At 44.8% G+C, this 10345-nt stretch overlaps 1 protein-coding gene across 1 annotated transcript in view; it reads right to left on the bottom strand.

Moving 5' to 3' along the window:
- The window catches only part of LOC125485078 (vasoactive intestinal polypeptide receptor 2-like), a 31042-nt gene that overhangs the window by 8001 nt on the left and 12696 nt on the right, over positions 1 to 10345 (bottom strand). The window contains exon 3 of the mRNA XM_048606141.1: positions 6546 to 6650. Coding sequence (XP_048462098.1) covers positions 6546 to 6650 — 105 coding nt within the window. The remainder of the gene's footprint in view (positions 1 to 6545; positions 6651 to 10345) is intronic.

Genomic DNA, 10345 nt, shown 5'->3' on the forward strand with positions numbered 1-10345 from the left:
ATGGCTGTTATGATAATCCTCATCTCCATTTTACTACCATTTACCCATACTCCTTTGATTCCCTTACCAATTAAAAATCTGTCTATCTCAGCCTTCAATAAACTTAATGAACCAGCCTCAACAGCCCTCTGCAGTAGAGTATTCCATAGATTCACTACACTCAGATTGAAGAAAAATCATCCTCATCTCTGTTTTAAAGGGCGATCCCTTATTCTGAGATCACACCCTCTGCTCCTAGACTCTCTCACCTTTCTACATCTACCCTGTCACATTGCCTAAGAATCTTTCACTTTTCATTCCTATAAGTTCCAAAGAGTACAGCCCAACCTATTCAATTTCTCCCCATAAGACAGTACCTTCATACACAGTATCAGCATAGTGAACCCCCTCTGGGGCCCAAAACTGTTCACTGTATTCCAGCTGTGGTCTGACTAGTTCCTGTATAGTTTTAGCATAACTTGCCTACTTTTATACTCCATTCCCTTTGAAATAAATTGCATTTGCCCTTTTTATTACCCGCTGAGCTAGGATGCTAGCTTCCTGTGACTCTGTCTTCTATTAGTGAGCCAATCCCCAATCCCTGCTAACACATGACCTCTAACACCATCAATTAGAATCCCTCTGAGTATTCCATCTATGGTCTAACCAATGCCTTGTTTTAGCAAGACCTCCCTATTGTTGTATACCATTCCCTTTGACATAAATGCCAAGTGGTGTATCCCCAGACAATTAACTCAGGTTAAGCTTTGAAGACCCAAGTTCAAATCCTGACATAGCAGATGGTTGAATCTGAATTTAATAAACGTCTGAAGTAAAGAGTCTAATGATGACCATGAAGCTATTGTCGGATTGTTGGAAAAACCCATCTGGTTCTCTAATGTCCTTCTGGAAAGAAAATCTGCCATCCTCACCTGGTCTGGCCTACATGTGACTCCAGACCCATAGCAATGTGCCCTCTGAAATGGCTTAGTAAGCCACTCAAATGTAACAGTTACTACAAAGTCTCAAAAAAGAAATGAAAATGGACGGACCACCTGGCATTGACCCAGCTACCAGAAAAGACATTGGCTGAAAAAGCTGTGTCAACCCTGCAAAGTCCTCCTCACTAACATCTGGGGGCTAGTGCGAAAATTGGGAGAGCTGGCTCACAGACTAGTTAAGCAACAGCCTGACACAGTCATACTCACAGGATCATACCTTACAGACAAAATCCCAGACACCACCATCACCATCCCTGGTTATGTCCTGTCCCACATGCAGGACAGACCCAGCAGAGGTGGTGGCACAGTGGTATACAGTCGAGAGGGTGTTGCTCTAGGAGTCCTCAACATTGACTCTGGAACCAAATGAGTTCTCTTTCTTCAGGTTAAACATGGGCAAGGAAACCTCCTGCTGATTACCACATACCGTCCTCCCTCAGCTGATGAATCAGTACTCCCCCATGTTGAACAACACCTCGAGGAAGCACTGAGGATGGCAAGGGCACAAAATGTACTCTGGGTGGGGGATTTCAATGTCCACCACCAAGAGTGGCTCGGCAGCAGTACTACTGATCGAGCTGGTCGGGCCCTAAAGGACATAGCTGCTGGACTGGGTCTGCGGCAGGTGGTGAGGAAACCAATAAAGAGGGAAAAACATACTTGACCTCATCCTTACTAATCTGCCAGCTGCAGTTGCGTCTGTCCATGACAGTATCGGTAAGAGTGATCACCGCATGGTCCTTGTGCAGCTAAAATCCCGCCTTCACATTGAGAATAACCTCCATTGTGCTGTGTGGCACGATCACCATGCTAAATGGGACAGGCTGCAAACAGATCTAGCAACTCAAGACTGGGCATCCATGAGGCGCTGTGGGCTATCAATAGCATCAGAATTCTATTCTATCACAATTTGCAACCACATGACCTGACATATTCCCCACTTCACTCCATCACTATCATCAAGCCAACAGATTAACACTGGTTCAATGGAAAATGCAGGAGGATATGCCAGGAGCAGTACTAGTCTAAATGAGGTGCCAACCTGGTGAAGCCACTAAACAGGACTACTTGCATGCCAAACAGCGAAAGCAGCAAGTGATAGACAGAGCTAAGCAATTGCACAACCAATAGATCATATCTAAACTCTGCAGTCCTGCCACATCCATTCGTGAATGGTGGTGGACAATTAAACAACTCACTGGAGGAGGAGGCTCCACAAATATCCCCATCCTCAATGATGGGAGAGCCCAGCACATCAGTGCAAAAGATAAGTCTGAAGCATTTGCAGCAATCTTCAGCCAGAAATGCCGAATGGATGATCCATCTTGGCCTCCTTCAGTGATCCCCAGCATCACAGAAAACACTCTTCAGCCAATTCAATTCATTCCATGTGATATCAAGAAACAGTTGGAGACACTGGATACTGCAAAGGCTATGGGCCCTGACAACATTCCGGCAATAGTACTGAAGACTTGTGCTCCAGAACTTGTCGCTTCCCTAGCCAAGCCATTCTAGTACAGTTACAACACTGGCATATACCTGACGATGTGGAAAATTGTCCTGTACATAAAAAGGACAAATCCAACCCCACCAATTGCCACTCCATTAGTCTACACTCTATCGTCAGTAAAGTGATGGAAGGTATCATCAACAGTGCTACCAAACAGCACCTGATCAGAAAAGACCAACTCAGTGACGCCCAGTTTGGGTTCTGCCAGGGTCACTCAGCTCCTGACCTTACAACAGCCTTGGTTCAAACATGGCCAAAAGAACTGAATTCCAGAGGTGAGGTGAGAGGGACAGCCCTTGACATCAAGGCTACATTCAACTGAATGTGGCATCAAGGAGCCCTAATAACCATGGAATCAATGGGAATCAGGGGACTTTTACCAATACTGCTGTAGATTGCAACTCCAAAAGGCAGATGGGTAAGGATGAGGTTAAGTATGTTTTTCCCTGTTGTTGGTTCCCTCACCATTTACCACATGCCCAGTCTAGCAGCTATGTCCTTTAGGACCCGACCAGCTCGATCACTGGAGGGGCTGCTGCCAAACCACTTTTGATTATGGACTTTGGAGTCCCCCATCCAGAGTATATTATGTGCCCTTTCCACCCTCCGTGCTCTCTTGGGCATCACAGTGGCACAGTGGTTAGCACTGCTGCCTCACAGCACCAGGGACACTGGTTCAATCCTAGCCTTGGGTGACTGTCTGTGTTGAATTTGCACATTCTCCCCGTCTCTGCATGGGTTTCCCTCAGGTGCTCCAGTCTCCTCCCACAGTCCAAAGATATGCAGATTCGGTGGATTGGCTGTGCTAAATGTGGGGTTGCGGAGATATGGTGTGGGTGTGGATCTGGGCAGGATGCTCTTCTGAGGGTTAGTGCAGACTCGATGGGCTGACTGGCCTATGTGTGCACTGTAGAGATTCTATGATTCCAAGTGATGTTCAACATGGAAGAGCACTATACTGATCAGCTAAAGCTGAATGATAGGTTGTAATAAGGGGTGGGTTTACTTGGTGAGGAACTAATGAGACTTTATGGGGTCTGACACAGTAACCCCTACCTGACTATATACCACTGGGCTGCCACTTCTGGTTGGTCTGTCCCACTGGTGGGATACCTTGGGATGGTGATATTGGTGTCTGTGATATCACTCACTGAAATCAAATAACGAAAGGCCCAGCTTCTCTCAATGAATTCTGCAGGATTTTTAAAAAAATTTATTAACCCACCTGGTTCACTAATGTCCTTTAGGAAAGGAAACTACCATCCTTACCTGGTCTGTCCTATATGTGACCCCAGACTCACAACAATGTGGGTGACTCTGAACCACCCTCTGCGCAATTAGGGTTGGACAATAAATGCTGCCTGGTCAGCGGCACCCTCATCCCATTAATGAATAAAAAAAAAATCAGGATGTGGGCATCACTGGCCAGACCAGCATTTATTGCCCATCCCTAATTGCCCAGAAGTGGGGTTAAGAGTCAGCCATATTGCTCTCATATGTAGGCCAGACCAGGTAAGGAAGGCAATTGTTTTCCCTAAAGGACACCAGTGAACCAGATGGGTTTTTCCAACAATTGACAGTGGTCATCATTAGATTCTTAATTCCAAGTATTTATTGAATTCAAGTGCCACCATCTGCCTTGGTAGGATTCAAACCCAGGTCCCCAGAACATTACGTGGGTCTCTGGATTAACAATCTAGCAATAATACCACTAGGCCATTGCCTCCCCTCAGCAAACTAAGTATAGAAAAAGCATCTTTGCCAATTGTCAGTCTAGCCCCTGAATCCCAGCAGATTCTCTTTAAAATTGGGAAGGAAACCATCCAGGTTGCTAGTGAAAAATAATCAGTGCTTGCTATTTCGCTGTTTCTTGATGTAAGCCTAAGGGCGACAATTCTCTGTTGGGTCGGAGTTCAGTGGGAGGTCGTGGCCTCACGTATCACTGAGTGTCTTGGCGAGCTAAACCCTAGGAATCTGGTGCCAGGAGCCTCTCCACTTTCTTTCCACTGCACCCAGGTGGATGTGTGTCCGACATTCAGTTTCTCACCCCCTTCAAGGTATAGAATCCTCACCTGCATAGGAGAAGATGGGGATTGCTCCTGTGGAAATACTGAAACATCCATGTCCCACCAACTGAGTAGGTACCACTCTTCACTCCAAGGTACCTCTCCCAGTAATGGCGCTGCCAGCCATTTTCATTACACACCACTTCTAACCATTAGCTGCAATGCCCCTCTCTCTCGTTTCTCCACCACCACTGCAGAGAAACGGCCAGAGGCCACCTCCACAAGGACAGGAGTATTGAGGCTTCAGGGGGCCTATCGACAAGGCTGCTTCCTGCACCCTCCCCCAGCTCAGATCATGGCGGAACCATTAGGCTTAGAGAGTATGGGAGCACTCACTGGTGGGCAACTCACTGTGACAGGTCTGCAGCTGGCCAAGGTTAAAAAAAAAGAAACGCCCCAGGACACTGGCACTCGGAGGACAGCCAGAGTCTAGGCCCCTGCTCACCCCCAGACTGGAGAGGTCACTGTGGTGTCAGAAATTAGAGTCTTTGTCCACTTGCACAGGGAGGGATAGGAGCTGCAGACAGGGATGTGGGACACAATGGCTCCCATTGCCCAGAAGCTGCAGCAGCGAAGCAACTCATGTGACTGTCTGTCTGCCTCAGGTTGGTGGCTGTCACAGATAGCCAGGTCCAGCATCCTCAAGGGCTGCTGGGAAGATGCATAACAGCACCCCAACCATGGAGACTAGGGGAATAGGGAACCTGGCAAACTCTCCAGGTACCATTTCCTCACAAGGAGACAGGGCAGTGCTAGGAGGAACCGAACTGGAAGAGAAAGCACATGCAGCGCCCTCAGAAGCCTCCACTCAGGACACTTTAGAGGCAGCTGAGCCCTCCATCTCCACCTCACCTGAACCCCTTCAATGGGGTGGGGCTCCAAGAATATTTAAAAGCAATTGTTTGCCTCATACAATCCCTGACTACACTTCCACCACAGCCTACAGTATCAATGAATCTTAGACAATTATACCATGCAGAGAGGCCATTTGACCTATTGTATCTGTGATAACCAACAAGTAGCCATCCAGCCTAATCCCACTTTCCAATTTTGAGTAGATTAGCCTAGTAACCTACAGCTCTTCAGGTTTATGTCCATTTACTTTTAACATGTTATGAGGATTTCAAACTCTACCTTGTATAATATACCTTGTTAGGATAAGTTTGCTCTAATCTTCACAATAGTTTATTTTGCTGATTTTCTCTACCAGATGCAGCAAATGGTTACATTACAGCTATGTATTCCACATGCAACAGTGCATATGGCACAAATCTAAACATTCATCTTTTGAGCTGCTAGACATGGGAATAATGGTTTTTCCTGTGCGGAGTCTATAGCTTGTCATGCCCTTACAAGATTCTAATAAAGTAAAAAAAGTGACCTTTATCTGAAGTCAGGACTTTGAGGCTTTTGGTATTGTGATGCCAATGGACATACAGACAGTATCTCTTACCCGTTGACAATAAATAGCCAATTAATCTGACCTGTACTTACAATGTTCTAAGCTCTCGGAATTACTTAAAATTATTCAAAGAATGGATGCAGCTTCTCACACGCTACAACTGAAAAATGCTGTGACGTAGTAGAAGATTTTATGTGAAGCAGTCAATATTGGCTCAGTGTAAACATCAGAAAGCAGAAAAGGCCATTTGATTTATCAAGCAAGACTCCATCAGCCACATATAGCAACATCCATCCATCTCCACACAAGAACCATGAAAGACAATCACAGCGAACTTAGATGTTAAATATAAATAGAAAATGCTGGAGAAACTCAACAAGTCTGGCAGCATCTGTGGAGAGAGAAACAAAGTCAATGTTTTGAGTCCTTTTCCCTTTCTTCTGAGGAAGAGTCAAAAAGACCATTTTCCACTCTCCACAGATGCTGCCAAACTTGCTGAGTTTCTCCAGCATTTGCTGTTTTTTTTAAAAATTAAGGTTTCTAGCTTCTAGGATACTTCTGCTTTTATTTATATCATTGTTTCTCACCTAAAGAAACAAAGCATTGCTGATCCAGTCATGAGAGCAACTAAGGAGGCACTGTGTCCGAGCGTATAAATAGCCTTCACCAGCTCGAAAAAGGCAGCCTTTGGGAAACATAAGATAGCAGTTAGCCAACTAAACCATTATCAATTATTCTGTACAGACAGCAAAAGTAATTCAGTAAAATTCAATTTCAGATTGGGGAGGCGATGGCCTAGTGGTATTATCGCTGGACCCAGATAACATTTTGGGACCCGGGTTCGAATCCTGCCATAGTTGAATCTCTCACTTTCGACATCTTAGGCATTACCACTGACCAGAAACTTAACTGGGCCAACCTTACTGATAATTACAGGCGTAAAAAATGCAGGTCAGAGGCTAGAAATTCTGCGATAACTCAATTCCTGACTCTACCAAGCTTGCCCACTCTCTACAAGACACGACAACAATGTACTGGAAAAGTCTCTACTCGTCTGGATAGATGGATTTATAAACTTAAAGGGAAAGGCCAAGTATAAAACAGCATTGCCTAAGCAGCAGAATAACACATTACAACGTATACTATCCACATCACTAAAAAAAAAACACCTGACTTATGAAAGAAATGCCATCAGGTACTCTGTTGTCTGCTTAATAGCAGTTTTTTTTATTCGTTTAAAGGATGTGGTCATTGCTGGTCAGGCCTGCATTTACTGCCCATCGATAATTTGCCCAAAGAGCAGTTAATGGTCAACCACATTGCTATGGGGCTGGAATCACATGTAGGCCAGTTTCCTTCCCTAAGCACATTTGTGAATCAGAGGGGCTTCCCCTGACCCCCAAAAATCAACAATGGTTTCATGGTCACCACTACCCTTTTAATTCCAAAATGAATCCAAATTCCACCACCCGCCATGGTGTTCTGAGGACTCCAGTCAGTTGCTGTGTTAATAGTCAAGTGATAATGTCACTAGGTTATCACCTCCCCTGGAATTGACATTAGCCGTAATTAACCATTGAGTGGAAGATGTAGAACATGTAAATTATTGAAACTGAAAGAACTGTGGACGCTATAAATCAGAAACAAAAACAAAAGTTGCCGGAAAAGCTCAGCACATCTAGCAGCATCTGTGAAGAGAAATCAGAGTTAATGTTTCGGGTCCGGTGACTCAGTTCTGAGGAAGGGTCACCGTAAAAGAAACGTTAACTTTGATTTCTCTTCACAGATGCTGCTAGACCAGCTGAGCTTTTCCAGCAATTTCTGTTTTCATTGTTGTTGTTGTGTCTGTAAATTATTGATTTCATTCATAGTCCATAAGTATCAAGTTATTATTCCTTCATCTTTATCACTGGGGCAATTCATTTAGAACAGGAAGATAATAGTTCTTGCAATGGTTTTTTCCACTTCTAGAATATCACGGCAATCATTTTTGCCTAATATTTTTGAGCTGTTCTTACAACTTGGAAAACTAACTATCCCTAGCAGTGAATAAACTTAAGGAAGGTTCATGTATAAACATGACAATGCTGGGCAGCTCAAGGCTTAATGGCCCATTCAGCTTGTCCTGTACAACTGTAATATATTATAATACAGACACTCTTACAAGAAAACCATGCAACCCTCTGGAAGAGTCAAAACAAACAAATAAAACCAGGGAACCATTGAGGACATAAAATCTGCAAAATTTCTCACTAAGCCCTTTAGGAAGTCCACACTAATTAGGAAGTCACTCAGACCCTGACCTTTTGCATATCTTCAACAGTTGGGCTTTCTAATCTGCTCAGAATTGTTATTACACAGCTCCAAAGCAAATGGGACTTGAAACCAGACCTTGTGGCTCAGGGATAGGGACACTACCACTACACCACAAGAGCCTTCAAAGCAACATGATCCCCAACCCCTGAATCTGGCTTTGCACAGTGACTATTGAATTGGCATTTACTGTACAAGCTGCAGATGTGTTTAATAAGGTTAATTGCTCTCTGAGAGAAGGAAAGCTGCATGTGATCCAACCTACTTCTGTTCTTATGTAACTTGTGCAGCTGCTAGTTAATGCAATTGAAATAATTTGCTGATGTAAACATGGTTTAGTTCCACATGGACTATGCCTTCAAACCTTGCGATTGATTTCCTTGTTTTACAAGTGTGTCTGTTGCAGATCTCAGAATTGTCTCAAAATATTTCACTTCCAATACAGTTACAGACCAAACAATGCTTCTTCTCTTGCTGTCTATATCATTCCCCCCTCAGTTTCTCTAAGGACAGCACAAAATTCTGAACAATCTGTGAGGAGAACAGGAACATAGCCGAGGGAGGCCATTCAGCCCTGGAGCCTGCCCCACCATTCAAATCAATCATGGCTACTTTGTGTCTTCATGCACCTGCTCTGATTCCATAACCTTTAATACTACTGCCTAACGAAAATCTCAAAAGCTTCACTTCTGAGGTTTTCAATCGACTTCACTTCAACAGTTGGGGGAAACACCTTTTGTGTGAACAAGTCTTTCTGACTGTTGAATGGCCGAGCTGCAATTTTAATGTTGTGCTTTCTCCACTAGACTGCGTGCCTGACAGTCCCTGGAAAGGACCTTAATGTTGCGTCCAGTTTAATAATACTGCTCCCCAATGTTTCCAGCAACTCTCAGATCCAAGTACCATGGGTTCAGATTGAGGTTAGCTGCACCTATTGGTTTGATTTATTATTGTTACACGTAATGAGATACAGTGAAAAGTTTTTTTTTATGGGCTAACCATGCCTTACTTAAGTACATATTATCCCCTTCCTGCCTTTTACTGGAAGTACAGTGAGTTTTTTAAAAATTCATTCATGGGACGTGTGCTTCACTAACTTGGCTGGTAGTTATCGTCCATCAGCGAATTGCCCTTGAGGTGGTGGTGGTGAGCTGCCTTCTTCAGCCACCTCAGTGTAGGCACTCCTATACTGTGGTGAGGAAGGGAATTCCATGATTCTGACCCAGCAGCAGTAAAAGAGCAGTGAAACAACTCCAAGACAGATCCAAGTTTGTGGACTGAAGTAACACCGACCTTGAAGGTTGGCACAAATCTTTAAGACATGGGCACTTCTCACAAGCTCAGAAACCACTGAACGGACTCCCTGTGTAAGTTATTTAACACAAACAGGGAGATTTTGCAAATCATGGACTATTTAATACTTTTTACACAGGTTTTTACATTGTTGCTCAAGTGACTTTGTTGATATGCTTTAACAACTGAAGCAAATGAATCAAACTGAAATGTTTGACATAACAAGATGTAGAGCTGGATGACCACAGCAGGCCAAGCAGCATCATAGGAGCAGAAAGGCTGACGTTTCGGGCCTAGACCCTTCATCAGAAATGGGGGAGGGGAAGGGGGGGGTGAAAGAACAGGTTAGGGAGGGGGGGACGAGCTGGACTGGTTTTGGGATGTGGTAGGGGGAGGGGAGATTTTGAAGCTTGTGAAATCCACATTGATACCATTGGGCTGCAGGGTTCCCAAGAGGAATATGAGTTGCCGTTCCCGCAACCTTCGGGTGGCATCGTTGTGGCACTGCAGGAGGCCCAGGATGGACATGTCGTCTGAGGAATGGGAGGGGGAGTTGAACTGGTTCATGACTGGGAGGTGCAGTTGCTTATTGCGAACCGAGCGTAGGTGTTCTGCAAAGCGGTCCCCGAGCCTCCGCTTGGTTTCCCCGATGTAGAGGAGGCCACAACGGGAACAGCGGATGCAGTATACCACATTAGCAGATGTGCAGGTGAACATCTGCTTGATGTGGAAACTCTTCTTGGGGCCTGGGATGGGGGTGAGGGAGGAGGTATGGGGGCAG

The sequence above is a fragment of the Rhincodon typus genome, chromosome 2, assembly GCF_021869965.1.
Source record: "Rhincodon typus isolate 14 chromosome 2, sRhiTyp1.1, whole genome shotgun sequence".
Lineage (NCBI taxonomy): Eukaryota > Metazoa > Chordata > Chondrichthyes > Orectolobiformes > Rhincodontidae > Rhincodon > Rhincodon typus.